The 27,165-nt window shown below is 38.3% G+C and overlaps 1 protein-coding gene across 2 annotated transcripts in view; it reads left to right on the top strand.

Annotated features, from left to right (window-relative positions):
* AR (androgen receptor) overlaps window positions 1-27,165 on the top strand; it is a 159,918-nt gene that overhangs the window by 119,779 nt on the left and 12,974 nt on the right. Inside the window, exons 3-4 of one of the 2 annotated variants that reach the window (XM_041000969.1) lie at window positions 6,853-6,969; window positions 23,696-23,983. In XM_041000969.1, the coding sequence (XP_040856903.1) occupies window positions 6,853-6,969; window positions 23,696-23,983 (405 nt within the window). Of the gene's footprint in view, window positions 1-6,852; window positions 6,970-15,188; window positions 15,874-23,695; window positions 23,984-27,165 lie in introns of those variants that run through there. The other variant, XM_041000977.1, reaches the window with a different exon arrangement.

Genomic DNA, 27,165 nt, shown 5'->3' with positions numbered 1-27,165 from the left:
TTAAAAAATTTAAAAAAACAATGTCTTTAAAAAATTAAATAAGTTTTTCTTGTTGCAAATAAATATACGTAATTTTCATTGTGGGTATTTTTTATATTACAGTGTCCACAGTTTATTCCTCATCAACTAAATGAAAACCACATACAGTAAGCTTAGGCAATAATATTTTGGTTTTTTGATTTGTATTTATAGCCAAGGATGAGAATTACTAAGCTTCAAGATGGCCCTTTATCTATTTGCCTTTTCTACGACCTGGCCTTCTTCATTATGGTCTAGCCATATTTACCATCTGGCTATTCCACAGCACATTAAAGTCATTTATGACTTTCAAGCTTCACATTTCTAGCTCCTTAATTTGGGAATGTACCTTCCCTCCCTCTTTACATTTCTGGCCCCTGTTATTCAAGTCTCAGCTCCACTGCCATATTACCAGAGTATTTTCTAGCAATCACTGTACCTAGGTGATACTCCCGGTTCAATCACATGACCCTGTTTCATTTCCTTTATCAGATCACTATCTGAAAATAGTTAATTTTTTTATATAGGATTCCTTTATTTATATGTTTACTTCCAAAAGACCATGTTAACCTGAGGTTAAGGTCTTTCATGGTACTATTAGAATAGTGTCTGAAGCATGATAAAAGAGTTGTCTTTAGTTATGTATTTGAAAGACAGAGTTACAGAGAAATAGAGAGACTGAGTTCTCTCATTCACTAAATCAAATAGCCACAATATTCAGGGCTGGGCCAGGCTAAGGCCAGGAGCAAGGAACTCCTTTCTGGCTTCCCACAAGGGCCCAAGCACTTGGGGCCTCTTCTGATGCTTGCCCAGGTGAATGGAAGGAAGCAGATCGGCCAGGATGCAAACCAGCACCCATATGGAATGAAGGCGCTGCCGTGTCGCAATGTCAGTCTCTGTTGTTTGTTCTTTAAGAATCCTTACTAGGGTAGTTCATAGAATTTTGATCATGTGATAACTGTCTTTCTGTGTATTGACTTATTTCAGAAAGCATAATGTCTTCAGGCTTACTCATATTGTTGCAAGTAACAGGAGTTAATTGCTTTTCAAAGGATGCATAGCATCCTGTTGTGTACATATTTCACATTTTTTACATCAGTTCATCCATTGATGAACATGAGGCTGCTTCCATATATCTGAAGAAATTTAAACATTTAGAAACTAGAATCTAAGTGTGAGAGATGAGTGGGGAAAGGAGAAATATTGTTAAAAAAAGTTTTAGTGTTAATATGTGTTAATACATTTTAATGATCGATTGCAAAGCGTGGTGACTATGATTATTAATGATGTGTCTTACAATCCAAAATTGATAGGAGTAAATTTTAAGTATTCTCAATGAAAGAATAATGACAAGAAAGCGAAGTGATAATTACCTTAATTAGCTTGATTAAATCTTTCTACAATGTATAGATATGCCAATGTATACACCATGTACACATATAAATATACATTATACCTCATAAATGTATAAAATATTTGTTTATAAGTTAATTTTTAACAGAAGTAAATGAACTCTAAGAGTTTGAATATTAAAAGTAAGATCTAGGGATTGGCTTGTGGGGTTGTCCTCTCCATGTGGCCCAGGCAACCACTGTGAGCACTAATTTGGATTTCCGCTACATCCAGTTCTGATCTGATTTGCCACTAATTCGCCTGGGAAGGCAGCAAATAATGGACCAAGAGATTGGGCCTCTGTTACCAACGTGGGAGACCTGGATGGAGTTCCAGACTCCTGGCTTTGGCCTGAGCCAGCCCCAGTTGTCACGGGTATTAGGGGGAAAAACAATGGATGAAATCTCTGTCTCTCCTCTCTCTCTCTCTGTTTCTCTGTCTCCCTGTAACTCTGTCTTTCAAAGAAATAATCAATAATCAATAAATCTTTCTAAAATTTATATCTAGCCAAGTACAATGGTTCACAGTTTCAATTTTATTGTTTATTTTTTTAGCAAAATAATATACTGTGAATAGTCTTCCAGCATATGCCTATTGTTGAGATCATCATTGATAATCACACAATGTTCCCAGAATAATTTATCAAATCATACTTGTTAAGTTAGTCATTTACATATTTCCAACGTTCCCCATGTAAATAATGCTACATTAAGCTTCCTTGGTGTTTTCTTATAAAACATTTTCTTATAAAACATTTCTAGAATTGAAATTTCTAGCAAAAGACTATACTCAGTTTTAACTTTAATAAATATCTTGCCAATTTACCTTCTAGAAAATGATGTGCTCAACAGCAACACCTCTTCACTAATACTTAATATCCAGTCTTTACCGATCTAACTTATAAAAATACTTAATCACTAGAAAGTATTTAGCCTCTACAAAATCTATAAATAAAAGTGGCCCTTAAAGAAGTTGACCATTTTTTAATGTTTTACATCACTTATATTTTCTTTTAATTGTCTTAATGTCTTTTGCCCATTTTCCACTCTTTTGTTCATACTTATATATGAATAATGTTGACCACTGTTTTGGAGCATCTTGATCTCAATGAAGTATTCTTTACTTTGGAATTTGCATTTAAACGTCATTTTTTTTAATTTCCTGTAAGAAATTTGAGATGTTGTCTAGTTAAATTAATCAAAATGATCACCTTTTTCATTGTCTTACTGAAAAAGCCCTTTTATATTTCAAAAATGGTTAATTTTCGCCTGTATTTTTCTAGCAGCAGTTCGATAATTTCCTCTTTTTAAAATTGGCATCGTTAATGCACCTGAAATTTATTTTGATTTCAACTAGCAATTTACTCTCTTTTCCAAATGATTAAGCAGTTGTTCTGACCGTTGTTAATGAACAATTTGTTCTATCTTGACTAAATTGGAATGGCTAAATGTACTGCAGGTCTTTGTGGATTTCTAGGCTCTCCAACTGATCGACCTATACTGGAGCCAATTTCAGACTGCTGTAATTTGTATGGTGTTATAATAATTTAAACGCCTTGTAGGAAAAAAAAAATCTTACTTTCTCCTTCATAACTATCATGGTATTATTATTGTTATTATTATCATTACTCCTTCAGATAAGCTTGGAAATTATTTTGGCAAGATTTTGAGTTATCTGAAATATACAGATTTCAGTGTAGTGCAAGTGAAATTCCTGCAATGTTGCTACTTTCCACTCAGGAATAGTATAGATCTTTCCATGTAGTTGAAATCTTCTGTTCTGTACTCCCAAAAGTCTTTTTGTTTGTCTAGGTCCTGCATTATATATAAAAAGAATTATATATATACATATATATATATATATATCACATATATGTATATAATTATATATATAAAAGAATTATATATGTGATATATATATCATATATACATGATATATATCACATAAATATAAATTTATATATGAACATATATATAAATATATGTGATATATATTTATTCATATATAAATATATGTGATATATATATTTATTCATATATATATGAATGTGATGACTGAAGCTTTTCTTCATTTGTGTGTTGTGGTACCTCTAATAGTGGTAACTTCCTGTCTTAGCACCTCTGTAGCAAACAGGATTTTTCAGAATGAATAAATTGAACACGAACTACCCAAACATTGACCTTCAACACCTACTGTGTGGAGGCACCATGGAGCTGAGAAGAGAGAAACAGAAATACACATCTGAATGCTGTCTTATGGCTTTAGTCATGAAACTTTGAATCATGCCTTCAGTTTATGAGAGAAGAATAAGACCATGAAGAAAGACATACACCACCATCAGACAGTCAAGAATTTCAGGACCAGCTGGCATGTAGAGGATCTAATGCTAGCCCACTATTTGACAACTCATGGCAGTGCAATGTTTGGAAACTGTTCTTAGTAATACAGATGCTCAAGAGTTTAAATGAGTGGTATGGCTTCAGCTGTAGCTTATAGCCTTCTATTGTTCAATGTGAGATGACTTTTTGGATTTTGTCAGTCATTTCTCAAGTGTTTGTGAGATCTTGGTTATAGGCTGTTGATACAGTTTTGCTGTGGGAAGTCAATAGTGTAAAAAAAAAAAAGAAAGTGGAAATAATGTTTGTACTCTTCTGAAGGAAAGAGTATATGGGTGGCAGTTTGTTTTCTGTGTTGATTTTTTTTTAGTTACCTAGGCTACAATACCTTCAAAAATCAGCTTGGACCAGGTCCAGATCCCACTTGCACACTCTTCTGTCAACTGACCACACAGAGGATAACCACAGAGCTATACACTTCCTAGACAAATGAACAAGATGTGTGACTCATCCAAAATGCTTTATCTTCTGGTTACAATTACCCCATATCATGCCTCAATTGGATGAATTTTTTTTTTATTTTGTGCTGACATTACCATGATCATGCTTCAGCTTAGTGTATGTAACAAACATTTTGTGCTCATTTTTGTAACTTAAGAGTCAAGCATCACATTGAGACATCTTGTTAAAAGGTTTTTAATGTCCTTTAAAACCCAGAAGTATCATGTTTCTAATTACACCCAACGGTCAGATCTACAAAAAGGCAGTAAATTTCCTAGAAGGAAGAGTTTCAAAGTTTAAAATTCCTTCAATCAAGTATATGATGCAAGCTGAGCTAATATCCCCGATGTACAAAAAAAAAAAAAAAAAAAAAAAAAAAAAAGAAATCACATATCATGAATAAAATGCTAGCAAACCAAATTCAGCAGCACATTGAGAGAACCATTCACTATGATTAACTGGCATTGATTCCTGGAAAATAAGGGTAGTACAACATATAGAATTCCAAAAATATAGTTATCATATTAGCAGAATGAAGTACAAAACAGTATGAGTATGATAATTTTAGCAGACACTGAAAAAAGTACTTGAGAACATTTGAATTCTTTGTTGATAAAATTTTCAACAAATTAGATATAGGAAGAATGTTCCTCAACACAGTAAGACCATATAGGGCAAATCCATAGTTAACATCATATTCAATTTAGAAAAAGGAAGGCTTGTTTCCCCAAAATTAGGAAGAAGCCAGGAATACAATCTCACTACTTTTCTATTCAGTGTACTACTGGAAGTCCTAGCCTATTTCACTTTAATGAACTTCTCACTCTTCCTCACAGAATGGGACATATATGTTAAGCTTTTTTATAAGATTATTATTATGTTCCAATGAAATAACCAAAGGGAGTGATATCTGTTACTGTTAAAAAAACTCTGACAGTGACAACCACACATTTAGGAAAACAGAATAAATACAAAAATGTTAACAGTAAATCCGTGATTGTACATTTTCTCTGCCATCAATTCAGGAAGTAGTGATTTAGATAGAAGTGAGTTGGAATAAACCTGTCTCTATCCCTAATTCAAACCACATAGGTTAGTTCTGCTCCTCTTTTTAGGACCTCAAGAAAAAGATACTGCTTCCATATCCATCTCTTTGAAATACTCAACCACTTCTTTCTCTCTTAAGTGTGAATTCAAATATTAAATACCTCATTATTTTTCAAAAGAAATAAATGTGTATTTGTATGTTTTAGTTTACTGTATAATGTATGTGATCACACTCATAAGCATGTGTGCATGGGTGAACCAGAATGCAGTAGTTCTGCATTCACACATGAATACGTGCATATGACTAAGCAAACTGCATGTTCTTTCAAGTAACGATCTGGTTAATATGGAGCCTACTCCATGAAATAACCTAGCATGAAAAGAAGCATTTCTGTACCCGATCTGCATATCCTAGGTCTGATGAAGAAAGAGGAAAAGGAGCAATAGGTAACTTTCTGTTTAATAGTTGTTGTTTTCCTGTTATCAATTATTCATTTTTAGGTTTCCTCTTTTCCCTCACCACAAACATTTCTCCTCTCCCAAAATAAGTATCCCTAAAACCCATTCAGTTCATTAAATACAGCTATGTCAGTGAATATGAAGGAAGAAATAATAGGGACTTGTCGAAGGAAAGAGTGGAGTACACGGATGCACACGCTGAGGCTGGAGCATGATCCTGAGCATAAGAAATCCTGCATGTTGACGAGCAGTTGGCAGTTCCTCTTTGTCTTTTTATACTTGTGAATTTGTGTACCTTTGCATCTCTTTCCATGTTTATTAGAGGGCCTAGTGGGTGCCAGGCTTGTAATAGGAACAGAGCAGAAAAGTATTGAGTGAAATGCATGTTTTCATAAGATCTCTGTCTGAACATCTCTGACCACATCCATGGATCTTTGACACTGAGTGTGAGTGAGTGTGAGTGTGTGTGATATGACTATAGGTTTACAGAAAGTGATCTCTATTCCTCTGTTGGCTTCAGATAATTCATTTTACTTGCTGTAATTCATCATGGAACGAGTGAATTTTATCCATGACTTTTAAGACCTGCAGAGTGGGGGATGTCATCACTCTGCTCGCACTTGAAAAACGGAAGTCTCACATAGTTGTCTCTTACAGAAGTTTCACCTGCAATGTATTATAAAAAATAAACATCTTATTAGCCTGAGTTTGATCCTATACATGCTTACAGGTGACAGTGAGAGTAAACACTGGATTAGCACAGCTGCTGCTGTGCCTTGCTGAAAGAGTAAGTCTCCATAGCTTATCATTTTTTTTTTTCTGGGTGTTCCTGGCATTTGGTAAAAGTAAAGCATCCTTTATTCAAGCCATTGAGTAGTCCTAATAATGGAGGTATCAACAAGACTTATGTGTGATCAAATTATTTGGGAACTTCTCTGTCCACTTCTCTCATCCGGTAGGCTATGTCTTCAAGTGTTTTTTTGTTTTTGTTTTTGTTTTTGTTTTTGTTTTTGTTTTTTGTTTTTTTTTTGCCTAGAAATGCCCAAAGTGAGATGGTCCTGGAAGTACATTAACGAATCTGTTGTTTATATTCTCCCAGGGAAGCAGAAGTACCTATGTGCCAGCAGAAATGACTGCACCATTGATAAATTCCGAAGGAAAAATTGTCCATCTTGTCGTCTCCGGAAATGCTATGAAGCAGGGATGACTTTGGGAGGTATGAGACTTTTATTCCTTTTTTCTCTTCTTCTCACTTGTTCTCTAGTTCTTCCTGTAAACCAAATTTTCTTCCTTGTTGCTTCCAAGGAGCCTAGCCATGCCCTAGATGAGGGTTGACCCTTTCATCGCTAAAATGGCCATCAGCCAGCTGGTGACTTTAGTTAACCAGACCACTCTATACTATGAGGTTCTATGAGGTACTATGCTTATCTGATATGATATGAGTTATCTGATATGATATGAGTTATCATATCAGATAAGCAGGAGGTGACAATCAGGGATCAAGAACCAACAGAAGGTCCAAGTGTGCACATGACAACATACAATTCTTCAAGGAACATAATGGTACTGGGTTGTTGTGGTTCAGTGGTAGTTAAGATGAGGGAACTAAGAAATCCAGATCATTCAGAAGAGCAGAATGACCCAAGCACAGGCTGGTCCTTCAATGTAGGACTGGCCACCTGGAATGACAAGCAGCTTCTCTTTGGAGCATGAGACTTGGATGCCAAACACAGCCAATTTCCTTCGCTGCATTTCCTGGGAATAAGCAGGCCCTTTAATCATTTCCTTTTCTTTGAAAACCTATTGATCATTTCCAAAAGCATTTTTAGTAATATAGAAGCCTAATAGTGGGAACATGCAGCTTTTTGAAGGGCAACCCTTTATCTTAAGGATCTTAGTTCCTCTGAGCCTGTGTCTCACCATGATGCTGTCACTACTCCACAAAGACCTGACATCAGTTTAATGACAAATATTTTCTCCCTCAAATTTCCTCATTTATTCATGTTTATATCTGCCCAATGCCAGGGTCCTCCCTGCTGCTTGCTGCTTCCAAAAAACACGTCTGTCATGAGAAAACCAGGCTCATTAGTCCACTTTGATTTACAAATACAACCCAAAGAAAGGAAAGTGTATTGAAACTCTAGCCTCCTACCTGATTACTCATTATATGCCTGGAACACCCACATTCCTGGAATCCAATGCTCTTCCCTCCCCTCTCAAGGGTAATTTGTAGCAATTGTCTCTCAATACCTTATCTGCTCAATAGCTTGTCTGCCTCTGTGCACATTGACAGCCAGCCACTAGTTTCCTCATACTGGAGCTGGACCATATATGAGACTTCGTATAATGATACTCTCCCTTCCTTATAGGCCACTAGTATTTACATAGGCCAAAGTTTCTCACATGAATGGACTTAGGTTCCATCCGTGATAGTATCAACAGAAGAAGCACTTCACATAGCATCTAGTACTCCCAGACATGGCAGGCTGATCCTCTTACTGGATTTCCAGACAGCCCTATCAAATGAGAGTCAATATCTAAGGGAGTTGCTCCCAGGTGACCCTGTCATTGTGGTCTGATTGGAGTAGGGAAGGCAGGACTGAGTTGAAGGTGTGCTGAAAGAAAGCCAGGAAGGGAAACATGGGTATTGACAAGAGGAAGTTTTCCTCAAATGGATGTTGTAACACTAGAATGAGTGCTCTTATACACAGAACTTGTTAATTATATGGAAGGTATGGAGATTCTTAGACGAAGACTTCTTTCACTTGTCATTTCCTTATTCAAATTGCACATCTACTCTGATAAAAGTGAATTTTAATAACAAAAGTACTCACAATATGTGAGTACACATCTTAAAATTAGTTCCATGCCTCAGTGGTTGTCCTAAATTGTGAAGCAGCCTGTGAAAAGATGCCCACAAACACCATTTGAAAAGCTACCATATATCAGTCAGACATAACTTTGTAAACTGAGTCATTGCGCAGAAAAATGTAGTCGTTTTTCAGGTTGATTGATTAGGTAAAATGCTCAAAATTGAGTGGACTTAGCACAGTGAAGACAAGCAGAAGTGCTATGGATGGCTTGCATTTCAGTGTGAGTATCAGGGTGAGATTTACTAGGCATCTACTGTGTGTGACCCACTGAGATATTAGAGCCTCCATTAACCACAAGTTGCAGTGACTCTTGACACTATGTAAATCAAGAATTTGTAATCAGGTAAGCTTGTGTTAAAGGCCCAGCTTAATTCTTTAGTGTGTCTCTGCCCTGAGCTTCCATTTATTCATCTATAATTTAGAAATACTACACCTACAGAGTTATACTGATGATCAAATGACATAGGGAATGTGAATACCCCTGCTACATGGCAAAGCACTAATCAAATCTGGAAGTTTAGTATGACAGTGAGGTCACTGGTAACATCACTAGTAGGAGTCAAACAGACATTTTGATCAGCTTGTGGGATAATTCCTCTAATTTTGTTTTCTACTTTCTCCTTCTTAAATCAAGATTACCTAGTGCATTCCAAAATGGTAACTAGGAATCTGGTAAATGACAAGTTGCTTCTCTCCTGTGAGGTTCAGTTTTCCATCATAAAATCAGTGAACTAAACTAAAGACTTCCTTTTCTGGCACTAACATTATGTGATTTTATTATAGATAGTCACATAAGGATGATCACAAATTCATCAGTTCTTTCGTAGATTGTTTCTATTCTAATCACAAGAGTATAATGAAACTCTGAGTGCTTTTCTTGTGCAGTAATAATAGCTACACATGTCCACATTTATATAAGATATACATGGAGATTGCTAAAGAGATGGAGGAGCAAATGTTTGTCTGTATGTGAATTAATCTGGCACTGTATGGCTGATGGATCCTTGTTCTTGATACCACAAGATCTCCAATCCAACTCTCTCTTTTTTTTTCCATTAATTGCTTGATGATGAAATCTTCTCAACTCAGAGATGTATGTGGCCTTTTCCTTCCTGCTTCTCCGCCTACCTACCTGCTATATGCTTTGATTCTTAGCAGTTCTTGATATTTGTGAAAGGATTATGTGGATGAGTAAAAGTCTCAGGATGATTTTCTATATGGAAAATATAGATCTTTCATATTACAACATTCATTCCTGGCTGTTTTTTTTTAAAGCACATAATGCTAATTACCTCGAGAATTTAAGCAGGTTGCCTATTTTTCATTTACAGAAACATTTTGAAATATAGCTGTTCAGATGAAAACCTTCCTTCTACTAAATAGGATGAGGTGTTTTCTCAACGTGTAATTAGGTCAAATGCACAGCTACATTTCACACTTTGTTCTGCAGCTCCTAAGAATATACTCTCAGCTTTCAGGAAGAAATGAGAATGAAAATCTAGCCTTTGCTGCCATCCTCCCTCTTCATCTTTCCCCTTTCCCACTCTCCCTCCTGTTTCTCTTCAAGCATCATTTCATTTTGTGTTGCAAGTCTTGAATTCTCAGTTTTCAGTTAACTGGCATTACGCTACATTTGCTCCTTTCTCTTCTAGACCATGGGAAGCTATAGGCCGTATATGAATTTCAGGTGTCAGCCAAATCCCAGAAGATAAGGACCACCAAGCTCAAGATTATGTGTAAATTAGAAGTGTACAACATTTCTTTTAAATGTTTTTCTAACATATCTGAGAAATTTCCTAAGAGGAAACTCAACTCTGTTCCTAAGAATGAATGGTTACGAGATCTGCAGGTTTTAACAACTTCCACGAATTGTTTAGCTGTAGGAATAGTTCGGAGAACCTCTGGCCATATTCTGATGTCATTGTGGACTCTGAACATCCTTGCAGAGTTCAACACTGAAGACAGTCCCGATGCCTGCTCTCTCACCATTTTTCATTTTGAGGAGAAGTCAAGATTTCTCCCTACAGATCACATGTCCTCACGGCAAGGGAATGATTTCAGTTCACAGCATGTATCCATACATAGAACCACTCATCCAGCTTTCCAGTCATTCAAGAAGCAAGAGCTTTCTTCTTTTCATTATTCACGCATCTGTTCATTCTTGTAGAAACTATTTGTTTAATGCCAACTATGTGCCAAAAACTATGCTATTTTGGAGTAGAATAAAATACAGTCCTTATCCTCAAAGCCCACCAAGCGTGCTAATGAATCACATTAGCATAAAATGATATTTGGAAATTATCAAGAAATTTAATGAAATCAAAGGCAAAAGCATTCAAGAAAAAGGGCACAGTTGGAGTAAAGGCATACAGACATGAACAAAATACATTAAGGATTTGAGGAACAGCAAGTAGTTTAACATGACTAGTGCAGGAGAGGTCAGAAAGGCAAGCTGATGATACATTTAAAATGAACGTTCTTGTTATGCTAAGAAGCTTAAATTTTGAGAAGCTGAGGTTCATTTTGCTTATTTGCATAACACTTGTTAACAACCTACGTAAGTATTGTTCCCTGCGATACACATTAGAAAACATGGGTGGAAGCTAAGAACTTGATTCTGTAGACAAACACCACTATTGCAGAATGTACATTTTGCAGATGAATGCGTTGTCTTTCACTGCAGAATAAATCAGTGGTGCACTAATGAACTAGAGCACCGCATCACGATCACATCTCAAAAATATGCACCAACAGCCTCTAAAGTCACTGAAGTAAAACCATGTTGATTCTGTAGCATTGTTGTCACACACCAACGATAGAATGAAAAAACACCCTAGATTGAAGTATGGTTATTGCCCAAGTGATATAATCACCACAAGTATATATTCCTGATCTAAGGGTCATGCTAGGTAAATTAGTTCAAAGAAATTTAATGACTTACAGAATCACAGAATAATCATTAAATATTTCAGATGCTTTAGACATTCCATTCTAGAGTTTGCTGGTACTTTCGTTATGTGCCAAAACTGCACCATGATGCTACCACATAGTCTCATTTCTAAAGCAGGAAGTCTATCAAGTCAGACTTTAGAAATCGCCTAATGATTGAATCCGTTCTACCTCCTACTCAACAACAGTGTAATGTATGTAGTTGCCGAAAGAATCAACAATGTGAAACTCAGTTACTGAAAACTCATTCCTTCTTTGATCCTCTACTTTATACCTTTAAAGATGCTCAGACTGCAATTGCGTTAAAAATCAGTTCTGCGAAGCGCCGCTTCCCAAACACAGTTCTCAGGTGTCTGAATGCCCAAACAAATCTGCCTCATTGAGATGTGGACAAAGAGTCAGAATCACCCTGAAAGTTTTGGCATTAACATAGGTGACATATGACTCAGCACTCAGAACCTCTGGTGGTTTGGTGCATGTTTTTTTGTTTTGCTTTGTTTTTAAAATGAAGTCCCATAGAATAGTTGAAATTTCGAATGAACCATAAATAGGCCTTTTGTGGTATTCTTTATTATTGTTACTATTATTTTCCATTGTTTTGTCGGTACGAGGATTTCTCCTTTCACCTCCTCTTCCTCCATCCCCATTCTACTGCACACACACAATTATTTTTTCCCCATATTACCTGACCCCAGAAGTTACTATTTTGATGACCTTAGACAAATCATTAGATTTCTCTGAGCCTCAGTTTCTCCAAATATGCTTTGGAAATAATAAAATCTCACTTCTAGAGGTATTGTTATGATACAAGAAGTTGATACATGGTAAACACATAGTACATATAAGTGTACTTTCCACTCCTTTCCTATCTTGGATGGAAATGGATCTTTGTTTGTATTCCAGAGCAATATTGTGACCTTTTCATCTCTACTATTATGATGTGGCTTTTGTTTCTTGTTCAGTTGTTTGGTCTCTGAATTATCCTTGCATCAACAAATGAAATCTGGTCTCAGCGGCTGAAAGTGTCACCCGCAAGTTGGTCATGCACATATTTCGCAACAATTTGTAGGGGGAAAAAATTTAGAATATTTCTCTGTAAGTATAATTCTCATAGGAATTTATATAAAGGGGGATCAGAAATTCAATCTCTTAATTTCTCCAAATCAAATTATTTATGACAGCAATAGCAGGGTATCTCAAAAAGTTTGTGGGAAACAAAATTAAAAGATAAGCTATTTTCATATGGAAAATTTGAAGCCCATATATATAAAAATCTTCAAAAACTTCATGGAAATGTGTTTCATGTGAAATTATATACACATAAATTTGTTCACAAGAATTTTGGATCTTATGCATAAAAATAAGGTCAACTTGTTATTTATTTGCACTTTGAAGAGAGGGAGGGGAGAGAGAGGGAGGGGAGAGAGAGAGAGTATTTCCCTCTACTGGCTCACTCCCCAAATACCTACAACAGCTGGGGCTAGACCAGGAGCTCAGTCCAGGATTCTCACATGGGTGTAAGGAACCCAACTACTTGAATTGCCATGGCTGCCTCCCAGAGTCTGCATTGGCAGGAAGCTGGAGCCAGGAGCTAGAGCCAGAACTTGAACCCAGATACTCCAATAATAGATGCAGGTGTTGTAACCAGAATCTTAAACTGCTAGACTGCACAGCTACCCCAAAAAATATCATCCAGAATCTGTTTCCAATGAACTTTTAAACTGCCCTTGTATTTGTTGTGCTGTTTCTGAGTGTTTGCTTTTAGGAACTGATGGGTATGGGTAAATAAACGTTTTGATTCATGAATATGGATAATATGCTCTGTATGTACTACTTGTATGCATCTCACCTGAAAAATTCTGCTTAAAACTCATTGAGTTTCTGTAGTAATAAAACTATTGATATTTACTTTTGTTCAAGTTTCTCATAACCCCTCAGTGATTCTTGAAAAAGTAAAATGATATTATCTATAATGTTTTTCAAAGGTGTTAGAAAACTAGGAGTATACAACACACAACATATCTTATATAAAAAGGCAAGCATTTTCAGGGAAAAGGTTTCATTTTCACTGCTAATATAACTACTTTGAAAATATTTTAAGTTTTAGAAGATTTACGTATTTTTACATGATCTACATACTCACAGAGAAAGAGAGAGAAGAGGGAGAGATTTTCTAACTGCTGGTTCACTCTCCAAATGGCCACACTGGCTGGAAACCAGGAGTCTTCTTCGGGGTTTCCATGTGAGTACAGGAGTCCAAGGACTTGGGCCATGTTCTGCTGCTTTCCAAAGTACATTATCAGGGGGCTGGATCAGAAGAGGAATAGCCAGGAATTGATCCAGCACCTATATGGGCTGCCACCACCACAGACAGCGGCTTTATCCTCTATGCCACAGCACCAGCCCCTACATTTTACTTTTGATTTAAGAAAAGTGGCGTTTGTTGCTGAAGACTCTTGAATGTGTTCCTTACGCTAAGTGAATTTCAAACTATTATTATTTTAATCTCATACGCACATAGTAACCTGAATATGACGCTTTTTAAAGAAATTTCTACACATATTCAGGGATATTGCTGCTAAGGAGTAGAACTAAGAATCAAAATATACAATCATATAGAAACAAGGAGTCTTCAGATCATTTGTCATTGATAGCAGTTTCGTGGAAATAGCTGTCTAAGAGGTAAACTGGAAATGGCATCATTACCCTAAATTTTAGAATTAGACATCATTTTCCTCAGAGTGAAATGTTAGTTAATCCTTGTTACAGAACCTTTATACCTCTTAATTTATAAAAATAAACATTTTCCTTTTCCCTTCTTAATATTCCTTCAACCGAATTTTCTGTGGCTGTAGTAACAATTGACTTTTGCGGGAATATTTCAGCATTCTGACAGTCAGCAGTTAAAAACATATACGTAATAAGCACCTGCAAAAACTTGGGCTGGCATTTGGAACCAAGAAGAAAATGTGGATCTGGACCAAGATGAAAGGTCACCAACCAAAGCTTACACAGTGAGGTGTCATGCTGTCTGCAATGAAACTCAAAGAGATTGAGAACTCTTCCCGAGATGGAAAATGAGTCATGAAGCTTTGATTTCAGGCCTTTAGGCACACAGATAGTGACATTAAAACATTTTCATCTTCAACTTCAGTGATAATGCTTACCGTGTTACGGGATTATGTACTGCTAGAAATTCAGAAGACCCGCCACCCAAAGACATTGCCTTTGTCTGTGAGAAGCTATATGAAATTGTTAAATTCTACCTTGCTTCTCTTATGCCACGCCCACCATTACAACAGCTCTTGTCCACTATATGCAGAAACATACACGCAAACCACACACACATCCATGCTCATGCTCTTTAGTACATTAGTGAATGCAGAAAGGATGAAAGAGACCCCAAGTAAACAGTTCTCCACATCTCATCTCAGTTTTACAAATACATAGGAGAGAAGAAAGGAGAGTCTAGTCAAAAATGGCAACCACCAATACCCCCCTTTCCTAACATTCCATGCAGCTTCCTGTGTCACAAGACCTCACTCCCAGGCATGCTAGCTCATCTTTACAGTGTTAGACTCACCAGTGTCTCTCTCTCTCTCTCTCTTATTAGAAAACTTCCCAGTTGATGACTGCAAGTGTCTCAAAATGACCAGATACTAAAGAAAAGCTGATCTATATGATTAAAAATAAGGGCTCTGGAAAGATCTAGTCGGTGGCTTACAATAACCTAGAGTCTGAGTGTAAGAGCTTAAACTTTTGTTTCTCAACACAGCCTCTACTATTAGGTCTGAGGGGACCCATAATATTTCCCTACCTCACAGAGATGCTGTGAGGAACCATTGTAGAAGTAGAAGCAGTTTTCATTCCTGTAATTTTATATATAGTGATTGTCACTTTCTCTACTTTGGCTTAGTACTGACAGAGTGCTCTTGCATCATTCTCAACCATATATGATATTAGTCAAGCACTGACTCAAATAGTCGCAGTGTAGCGCTGGCTCCATCACTCGACTTTTGCACTGTATTGCTGGAAAGAAACTTTGCTAATGCTCAGGCTCTTGTAGCCATCTCTTTTTGCTTCGTGGAAAATTGGTAGTTTTTCTTTTATAGGCATTCTTCTGGACCCCTGCCAAGCACACAACCTTTGCACTTTGGCGTCATCATTTAGTTGAAAGTTATAGCTGACCTACAGAAGGTCAGTAAACATGGACCAAATTTCTGCCTCTCCTACATTCTAAGAAGCCAACCAGCCCCTCTCTTCAAACATGCCAGGAGACTAGAGTCAGTTGTACTCTTCCCGTTCCCAAAGTCATGTTGACTGTATTTTCAGAAGCACACACACATCTTTCCTAAGGAGGGGGAAGGCAATAAGCCGGGAACCAGCGACTACTTATCTTGTCTCCTGTTAAACAGGATGATGGAGAAAAACAAGTCAGACTTTCTTAGTTCTGGCCTGAGTGCTCCTTCACTCCCCCACTGCTCCCTCACATCATATCCTTGCCGCTTCATCATATGTCAGGCTTCTTTCTCCTTCCAAGCTGACCACAAGCAGTGCATTGATTCAAAAGAAGAGACACTTTGGGTTTATAAGATCTCACATTTTTTTGCCTCAGAGCTCTGATATTCAAACAAATGGATTTTCTTCTAGTGGAAGTGGACTTTATGAAGGCAGGAGCCAAATCAGAAGTACTCTCCCTGCCTGGCCTTTCCCACCCTATTCTTAGTTAAGTCTCTGCCCATACACACATATTCTCTCCCCTGCCTCTCTTTTGTTTCTCTCTCTCAGCTCTCTGTTTCACTCTTCTCTCCCTTCTCTCTCTTACTCTAGCTCTCTCTCTCCCGTCTTTTTACCTCTTCACCCTAACTCAGCAACATTCTGGGGGAAAGCCAAGAAAGAACTTTAAGAAGGGGAATTTCCCCCTCCTCAGGGCAAACTTTTATGCAGCAAACTAATAAGAAGTTCCCTGATGCAAATGTAGTTTTTTTTTATCTTTAAGAAAAAGACTGCTTTTTATTTATTTGAATGATGCATATTTCTGTTCGTGAAATTTTCCTTTAATAAAGCCATTAATGCATCAATGATATTTTCTTATTTACAACAGACTGACAGAATTAATGTTGTTAACATTAGGCCTTTTTTTTTCTTTTTTCTTTTCCCTTTTTTTCCCTTCTCATTTGCTTTCCAGGTCATGCTGACCTGTTCAGCATGGACTGTTTCGCATTTGTTTTTAATGTCAGTTTAAATGTAATTGTAAAAGCATGTATGCTCTAAATTTGTGAAGTTACTTTTTCCAGTGTTCACGTCTGCTTGAGGAAACATTTCCAAACTCTGTCATGTCATATGAGCAGGTTTTTGGTTGTGACCTTGTGACCCTCACTCAGGGTGGCATCTGGGTAGTAGGCCCCTCTTTTTTTCTGGCTCAGTGGTCAGAGAGCAAAGACTTGGAAAGAGCTTCTGCCAAATCCTGTGCTTTGGCAAGGATGTTAAGCATTGCATATCATTCTATTATTAATTACATTTACTCCTCTGTGAATTTAAAACCATTAGACTAAATAGTCCAACATAAACCTTGAAAGATAAAATTCAATATTCTTTCTCTTGCTGTCCCTCTGACCCAGAATGGAGGCTGGAGGGAAGATAGCGACTTCAGGGGAAGGCTGAAGAAATCTTGCTTGAGAGAATTTGTCATATACTTAATCCCACTTGATTGCATCGCCTAACTAATCTCTCACTCCATGCCTGCCAAGGGCTGGCTCTACTCCCTGCCTCTTGTGCCAGTCCCAGGTCTCTCCACCAATCTCCAATTCCTACCACTGAGCCTTCTCTCCAGTGCCATGATATTCAAGTCAGGTTACCCAGTCCAGTGTCTTTCTCTGCCGCTGTCTAGCTGTGCGCCATTGGGCAAGACTTACATTTGTCATTTAGTCTACTCATCCTTAAAAAATAAGGATTAGTTTAGAGGGGAAGGGAAAGGCAAAAGCCCTTAAACTTTTCTCTCGAAATGGAACATTTCTTTCAGATAAATCCTGATGTAGGGCCACTAGTATATGTAGAGAATAAGCTTTGCTGTCCTGACTTGAAAGAACAGGTTACAGGTTTGCTCCACATGCTCAGATCCACTTGCCTCTTCTCAGGGGTCTTCAAGAAAACGTGTAGGATCCTCAGGACTCTACTGCTGTGCTGGATGGGAAGCCTTATAACTCTGATGATCCTCTCTGCTATTAGATCTCATTCCTTGTGAACACTATATATTTTAAAATTTGATTAATGTGAAGAGAACATATTTAATATGTTTCTTAGGAACAACTCTAATAACCATACTTCTATCCCCTCCCCCATCTCAATCTACCTCCTGCCTTCATCTCTTTTTAAAATGTTTGTAAAAACATCATTTTTTAAAGATTTATTTATTTTTATAGGAAATTCGGATATACAGAGAGGAGGGAGACAGAGAGGAAACTCTTCCATCCACTGATTCACTTCCCAAGTGGCTGCAGCAGCCAGAACTGATCCAATCTGAAACCAGGAGCCAGGAGCCTGTTCCGGGTCTCCCACACAGGTGCAGGGTCCCAAGGCTTTGGGCCATCCTCAGCTGCTTTCTCAGGCCACAGACAAGGAGTTGGATGGGAAGCAGGGCTGCCAGAATTAGAACCAGCACCCATATAGGATTCCAGTGTGTGCAAGGACTTTAGTCACTAGGCCATGACGCTGGGCCCAAAAATATAGTTTCTATCCAGTTTGTAGTCACAGGCTTAAAGTACCACTGACCATAGTTTTCAACAAGTAGAAAAAAGAGTGAAATTAGTTCAGCTTTATTAGAAAGAAAATTTTACTTGCTTGGGATATAAAAAGATATAAAGCAGAGCAAAAAGTGGCTCGGTAATTAGCAATAGGAAGAGACTACATTGATTGATCATCCAAATTTACTTTTTACTAAACATTTTTATACCGAATCCCATGTGGAAAATCCTGACAACCTTGTGAAACATATCCTGTCATACTAGTGTTCTGAAACCTGTCAGTTTGGACCTCAGGCCTTAGTTTGATGCCAGTTGCCCAAGATGGAAAGCAATTTTTTTTTTAAGATTTATTTTTATTATTTTTTATTGGAAAGGCGGATATACAGAGAGGAGAGACAGAGAGGAAGATCTTCTGTCCGATGATTCACTCCCCAAGTGAGCCGCAACGGGCTGATACTATGCCGATCCGAAGCCAGGAGCCTCTTCTGGGTCTCCCACGCGGGTGCAGGTTCCCAAGGCTTTGGGCCGTCCTTGACTGCCTTCCCGGGCCACAGGCAGGGAGCTGGAAAGGAAGCGGGGCTGCCGGGATTAGAACCGGCGCCCATATGGGATCCCGGGCGTGCAAGGCGAGGACTTAACCACTTGCGCCACCGCGCCGGGCCCCGGAAAGCAATTTTTAAAGTTTGCCACTGTATTCTAATTTTCAGACAATTTCTAGTGGATCTGTCTGTGGAAGAATATTTACTGGGCTATACTGCCACATCACTGGCCTTAGAACGTTTGTACTGATTCTAATTTCATCCTAGCAATTGAGAGAGAGAGAGAGATGTGTTTATTTTTACTGGAAAAGCAAATTTAATCAGAGCAAGAGAGTCAGAGACAAAGAACTTCCATTTGCTGTTTCACTCCTCAAATGGCCACAATGGTCAGAGCTGAACCAATCAGAAGCCAAGAGCCAGGAGCTTCTTCAGGATCTCCCATATAGGTGCAGGATACCAAGGCTTTGGGCCATCCTCTACTGCTTTCCCAGGGCAAAAGTAGGGAGCTGATGGGAAATAGAGCTGCCAGGACATGAGCTGGTGTCCACATGGGACCCCAGCGCGTGCAAGGTGAAAATTTAGCCACTGAGTCATAACACTGGGTCCAAACCCCAACACTTTTCGAAACGATAATCAGAGAATCTTTCTTGTATTTAATCTTTTTCACCTCATGATAGGTCTTTTCAGGAAGAGTCCATTCCCTTTTAAGAATCACTCGATCACGTCTGGCTCATCAAAAATAATCATCCTTAACATTCCAACAAATTAGTGTCTTCATTACATCTGCTTGATTGGGCATTCAGTCTAAGGGTTAAAATACCTAAGTCCCACATTAGAATACCTGGGTTCAGTACTCAGCTCAGGATGGTAACACCAACATTCTGCCAGTGCAGACTCTGGGAGGCAGTGCTTATGGCTCCAGGAGTTGGATTCCTGCCACCAATGTGGGAAATCTGGATTAAGTTGCTGGCACCCTGCTTCAGCCCTGGGCTTCAGCCTGACCCAGTATTGGCTGCTCCAGGCATTTTTTAGAATGAGCAATAGATGGGGGAGTCTTCTCTCTCAAATACATTTATCCTTTAAAGAATACATAATGCCTAATCTTTTCACAATCGCAAGTAGATTAATCTTTAACTGAACTGCTAGAAAATAAGTATTTTTCAGAACCGTGGAATCGTGGGGGCAGCATAGAAGTTAAGAATATCAAAAGATGATGCTTTTATGTTCCAACGTCTGTACTGAGATCTGGAAAAGAGAAATATCTCTGATCTCAGGCAGAGGGACTTAAACTTTCTAAGATTTTTTTCAAACTCCCCTTTCCTATTGGTGGGAAGGCCTATTATCTTGGGATGGAGAAAAATGAGGCCAGAACAGGGAAATAAGGTCACAAAAGCTAGAGAAATTACAGCTTAATCAAATTTGCTCCACCTTAGAAATGCGCTATTGAAAGTGATTTAAAAATTCATGGGGCTGAGATTTTGACACGATAGTTAAGATCCTGCCCGGGACACTTCCATCGCATGTCTGAGTGCCTGATTTTGAGTGTCAGCAATTTCACTTCTTATTCTGCTTCCTGCTACTGTGCACTCTCAGAAGCAGCAAGTGATGGTTCTAGTGACATGTGTTCCTGCCACCCACCCACACTGAATCTGGGAGTTCCAGATTGAATTCTGAGCTTCTGACTTTGTACTGACCAAGCCCCAATAGTTGCAGTCATTTGGGGGATGATCCAGTGGGTAGAAGCTCTCCGTCTCCCTCTCCCTTTCCTTCTCCCTCTGTTTTCTTCATTTCTAATGAAATAAAATTTAAAAGTAAAATCATGCTCCGGTGTTATGGTAACAGCTGAAATAAGAATATAGTGCCCTAACTGAAAAGTAGGTTTCTCATGAGATTCAAGCATTGTGTCAGACCAGATGTTCCAGTATACTGAGGGGCTGTTAGGAACAGAGAAGTGCTTTGCAAATAGTCCTGTTGTGTCACTCCTAAGACCCCAAACGGGAAGACAGTTGCAGAGTTACTCATACACTCATGCACCTTGACTACTCCCTTTCTCATTTTATCACTTCTCATAAGTAAGTCAATGAATCTCTGTCTTGATATAGCAGCTAACCCAGTCATGCCTTGTATGAAAGAGAGGTTCGACTGGGGCTCAGGTGCAGGGAATGAGGGGTGTAGCAGTGGTCTTCATGGAAAAAAAAATGAGACCTTGACCATTGGGTAACATCTGAGACTAACAATCCTCGTTGCCCAGCATTTTCAAGTCATCTAGGAGCATACCGGCCTCTGCGGCAGAAAGAGAACAGAATGAATGAAATCCGATTTCAATTATGTTCAGCATAGTAACCCTCTTCAGGCAGAAAGGCCAGAACACCTGGTGCAGCCTGGGCCACGGAGGTCAAAAGGACAGCACATTACTGAGTCTTAGAAGCAAGTGAGAATACACTTCTCTTCCTCAAGCAAATGCCTTAGAGGTCCGGGGCGGGGGCACATGTAAATTATCAGCCAAATTCTCATAGGCATTCCTCAAAAAGGGGGTGTTATTTCTTCTTGACAATTCACCCTGTAGTTTCTGCACATATTGATCCTGCTTGTACTGAGCTTTCTACGGCCGTAGGTCATCACTCCATTGAGATTTGAACGAGTGGTAAGGGAGTTGAATATCAATTACTCTATGAGCCTCTACACCTTTATAGATAGAATGTTGCATATTTATATAGATTCTTTCCCTCATTACCAATAACTCTAATAGTGCATGGTACATGGAAAAGCTATTCCAGAGGACAGCTTATATTCACAGCTCTGTTCGTTGTATTTTCTTGACACAATAAAAACGAGATCTCTGTGAGATTCCCCATATAGCTAGCACTAGTAACCTGTGGCTTTTGAATGCTGAAAGTGCAGCCAGTGAGAATCAGAGAGAATTTTTTAAATTATATGTGATTTAAAGTTAAATAGCCACAAATGTCTAGTGGCCGTGTATTTACCTGTGTGCGTGTGTACATGCATGCATGCAGGAATAGGAAAGAAGGAGCGGCCTATTCCAATTCACCAGAGGACTATCAGCCATTCCCTTATACACAAACGCACAGCACACACTTACATGCTCCACTATCCTAACTGTACATTCCATGAAGCTATTAAAATCAGAAATCCCTTCATAAGATAATTCCTAAAAAAAATTCTTGTTTTAGCATGTGGTGTATATTTAAGCCACTGTGGTGCCACAGGTGTGTTTCTGTTAGAGCAGATGACTGGGGACTTCTCATAGCATTTTGTTTGTTCCTTTTTGCATGTGATGCTAGTAAGAAAAATGCACAATCAATGATACCAATAGGAAGAAGGGAGGATACAGCCGTTGTCCCACTACTCAACTCTGCCTTTGGACCAGAAGGAGCAGTTAGGACCTCAGATTCCTTAGAGAGGCAAAATGATATCATACAAAGAAAATTGACTTTTTAGTCAGCAGAATAAATTAATATTATTGTTTTCCTCTTGTAATTATGTTCTGTTAGTTTACTCATTTGGAAACTGCGGAAAAGAAATACTGCTAAATATACATTTAATTCACTGTGGAATTAAGTCATGTGTATTCGTGAAATGAAATACTTAGAGGTTCATGAAGCTAACTTTACTTCTTTTAGTTACCTCAGGCATATGTCTAATTAAATCTCTCATCTTCTGGGCTAGAAAAGTGACTACATGGTCTGAAAATTCCTTAGCTCCAGGCTGGAAAATGACAGTGTTTTAAAAATAGAGTCTGCCTATAGGAACTGTAAAAGGAGAATGCATTCTATATGTACCACCAGTCTGTGGAGCTCTGTATGAGAATCTGTGTTAGCAGTGAGTTCACAAGATGCAAAGATAATAGGGGCGGGGAAGGAAGACTTGTAGCTCTGGAAGACAATGGGCTCGGCCTACACCACACCTTCTAGCCTATGCACTTGGTGGGAGATGGGAGTTGGCAGTGGGTATGCATATCTCCCATTACTAGCTGCACACAATGCCTGCAGAAATAGTTGGTGGGGGAGTTCATCTTTCGCTCAGAATTAGTTTGCAGATTTATTTGTAATTTTCTCCCAAAGTTATTCGCTCCTATTACACTACCAACCCGATCATTTCCTCTTTCTTACCTTGGATGTTAATTCAAACAAGTGATCATTTACTGCATCAATATATTCAAAGACACCATGATTTATATTTGCCCTGAAAGATTTATTTTTCTAATTAGAACTGAAAGTTGGTTTCAAAAACGTATATTTTCTTTTCATATCCCAGAACAAATGAGCAATAGCGTTTGCTGTAGTTCTCCATTTCAGTTGCACAATCAACCTCTCTTTTGTAATGTTATTATTATTATTATTTCAGGAGATTGGAATAAGTGATTTATGGTCTACTGTGGTACAACTGCCTATGTAGTCCTCAGAGTTATGATCATTTGAAATATTTATATTTTTGTCAATATTAATTCTTTGGAAACAGTACAATGCCAAAGGACTTCTAAATTGTATGAGTATGTGGGGAGAATAGTTTTTAAGATTTGAGCTACTTATTTTAATTAATATAATTTTATCACTTGTAATGAATAACCCCTAATATGTTTCCCATTTTATGGAAAAAGAACAGAGCACGAGACATTCAGGCATTTCTTCAATTTGAGATCATGAATTAATTTTCATTTAAACCAGTGCTGAACATTTTTGCTAAAGGCATTTACAACCTGTGACAAGTGAGACTTATCATCCTTACTTCCTTAGCTCAGACAACTTTTTAAAAGAACAGCTGTCCTGTGTGTTTTGGTCCCACTGATGATAAATTCAATTTTTTTTTCCTTCAAATAGCTCGGAAGTTGAAGAAACTTGGAAATCTGAAACTACAAGAAGAAGGAGAGTCTTCAAACGCCAGCAGCCCTACTGAGGAAACAACTCACAAGCTGACAGTATCGCACATTGAAGGCTATGAGTGTCAACCCATTTTTCTCAATGTCTTGGAAGCCATTGAGCCAGGTGTAGTGTGCGCTGGACATGACAACAATCAGCCAGACTCCTTTGCTGCCTTGCTGTCTAGCCTCAATGAACTGGGTGAAAGACAGCTAGTCCATGTGGTCAAGTGGGCCAAGGCCCTGCCTGGTAAGGAAAAGGATATTGATGGTATGGGATAATGAGGTCTCATTAAAGGATGTCCCTAGAGCTAGTCAATATATCTAGTACTTTCCAGTTTGTTCCAGTTTGTGTCCTGGTTGCTCCACTTCCCATCCAGCTCCTTGTCTGTGGCCTTAGGACCCTGCACCAGCAGACAGAAGATCTTTCTCTCTGTCTCTCCTTTTCTCTGTAAATCTGCCTTTCCAATACAAATAAATAAATCTTTCATAAACATAAGAATAGAGTGTCAGAAGTCAAGTAGGAAGGCAGCACCTTAAAGTGTCCTGTAGAGCTCACATAGATGTACAGCATTCATGATTTCATGATGTCATGATCAACAAATTCCCATAACCACAAATCACATAGATACCCCAATTATGGTTCAGGATACCCCTCCATGCAAGTACACATACCCTCACCTCAATATAAGAGCAAGCCTAATTAACATTCTGATTTCAGTGTCACCATAAGGATTTTGACCCTGGGTATTCTTATTCTCTGATAGGGTGGAAAGACATAGAGTTGGAAGTTAGAACACTTCATTTCTAGTTTGAGCTCTGATGATAGATCTGTGTGATCTCTTCTTGTTGTGGATAGCAGTTTTTCTGTCTAAATAATGTGTAAAGAGTGATTTGAACTAATTAATAGCTTACATATTTGCTTCAAGGAACCATTAGTGCTTTTAAAAAATATATTTACTTTACTGGAAAGAGAAAGGCAGATTTACAGATAGATCTTTTGGTTCATTCCCCAAATAGCCACAACAGCCACAGCTGAGCCTTTCGAAGCAAGGCACTAGGAGCTTCTTCTGGGTCTCTCACATGGTTACAGGGTCCCAAGGCTTTCGGCCATCCTCTGCTGCCTTCCCAGGATACAAACAGGGAACTAGATAGGAAGTGGAGCAGCCAGAGACAGGAACTGGCACACATATGTGCTCCCAGAGCTTGAATGGAAAGATTAGTGACCTTTAAACTATGTAAGGAATCACAATCAGAGAGAGAGAGTGCAAGAATTACCCAATGTTTATCTGCTACTTTGATACCTCTACTGATAATGAAGTCAACTTCCTCAGTAGGTCATCCAAGACTGATTATTAAAATATTACAGCTTAAGAAACCTCAGAGATCCTCTATTCAAGGGTTCATGACGATTCACGAACTTGCCTCATTAGCTAAATTCTTCATTCCATACAAGCATTATGCACATGTAAAGGTGGAGTTTTTCAGATTTAAAACCAAAATATGTGGCCTCAACCTCATCAGTCCAGGCTTTCCTTCTCTATTCCCAGGGAAGGCCCAGGTCAATTCTGAAGAACCTTTGGGGCTCCAGAGAACGCAGTTTGAAAATCAGTGAAGCATGTGCTTGTCAGAAGCTCTTTTAACCCTGGGCTTAATTATTCAAACATTCTTTTGAAATATGAACAGTCTAACCTCTTGTGAAATCAATGATTCACCTGCCTTCTAATAATAACTGCCATCCAGGTAGAGATTTATAGTAAACAGAGCACTTTTGCATGTATTGCAAAATTTGATCCTCATGAGAATCCTACAAAATAGAGATTCTTTCACCTATTTTACAGACAGTTGCTGAGGCTCTTGAGAAATGGCATGATCGGAATACAGCTAGGCCAAAACTTGGGTCCGGAGCCCCTGCTAGTTCTAACCTCTCCTGTTCCTTCCAGACTACCTGTATCTCTAGCAACCCAGTGATTCAGCAGCCCTGAATCACTCGTTAAAGGCCACTTGGATTTGTTACTTTTGAAGACTTTGCCTGTTGGACGGCCATGAAGCCCCTGTTTTCAACTCACAAGATCCAGTTGCAGCCACTAGAGTGTTGCTAACCCTTTCACACTAGAGGAACCTGAGTGATTACCCAGTGGTATCACTGGAAAGAAGGCCTAATGACTCATGCTGGATATGCACTATGATAAAACAATGTCTACACAGGAAGGAAAAAAAATGCTTTAATTCTTATCACTTACTCAGCTGGGTGCTTTAAGGTCATGTGTTTGAAAGATATCCCAAGTTCATTTTCACAAGCAGTTTTAAATGCTTAGCATTTCTCATTCTTATAGGACACAGAGCCTTTTCTTATATATTATCCCATTTTAACCTCACAGCAGCCCTATGAACCACAGGAACTACCATTTCCATTTCACATGCCAAGACTTAAGTTAACTAACTTGCTCCATTCGTCATTTAATAAATCAAACCAGTACTTCAGCTCAAAATCTCTGATTTCCAGTTGAGTGATCGTGATAGCAACCTAGTACAAATGACTGCGGCAGAATTAGTATGATTTTGGATCCCTGGCTTTCCATGACCCAACTCACCATCTACCTTGCCAGAGCAGATGTTCTCTGACTTTTACTTATTCAAAAAAAAAAAAAAGGCTGATTGCCACCTTTCTGAGAGCTGTTATATTAACTATAATCACTGACTGAAACAATGAGATTTAGTTCCTATCCAGTATGAGGCACCCTGCTGATCATAGTCAGATAAATTTTATTGTAAACTTTCTGAAATTATAATGGTATTGGTAATTTTCCACTAATGCACCTAGTGTGTTAGCAAATTCTAACTCTCAATTAGGGATGATTGTATAAATTGTGTATACACAGTATATTTAAAGTCAGATTATCTTATTTGAATCCTAGCTTGCACTTGTTGTGAACTTGAAACAAGTCACATTTTTTATTGGTTTGTTTTTCCTTCTCTTTCCTCATTTGAAGAGGTGGTAGAACAATTGCTACTTCGAAAACTGTTGTAACAGATATTATTTTTGAAGAGTACCTAATAGTAGTTGCTGATATACCTAATATAGTGCCTACAATGAGAGGAATTGGTGCTTTATAAATGGTAGCTTATCATTGTGATACTAGAACATTAAGTAGCTGCTTTCACTGTGTTCACTTTGAGATAAACTAACCTTGTTTGGAAGCTCATGCGTGGACCCCAAGGTTGAATTGTCTTCATTCAAGACCTTGGCTGACAAGTTCACTAGTGAAGCAAAAATTTCTAAACTTTCTTTTCTTTGAGCCTGTTTTCTCAGACTAAACACAAGACTATAAATTTCCACTGCAGACTGTAAGATGTGATGTGAATTGGATACTAATGAGAAATTAATGAGAGTCTGAAAGAAACTGCCTCTGCTTCCCAAACTGATTGGTG

The sequence above is a fragment of the Ochotona curzoniae genome, unplaced genomic scaffold (genome assembly GCF_017591425.1).
Source record: "Ochotona curzoniae isolate NIBS_2020 unplaced genomic scaffold, NIBS_Ocur_1.0 contig_1274, whole genome shotgun sequence".
NCBI lineage: Eukaryota > Metazoa > Chordata > Mammalia > Lagomorpha > Ochotonidae > Ochotona > Ochotona curzoniae.
Note: the sequence above shows the minus strand (reverse complement) of the source record. Positions and strands in the feature narration are given on the sequence as shown.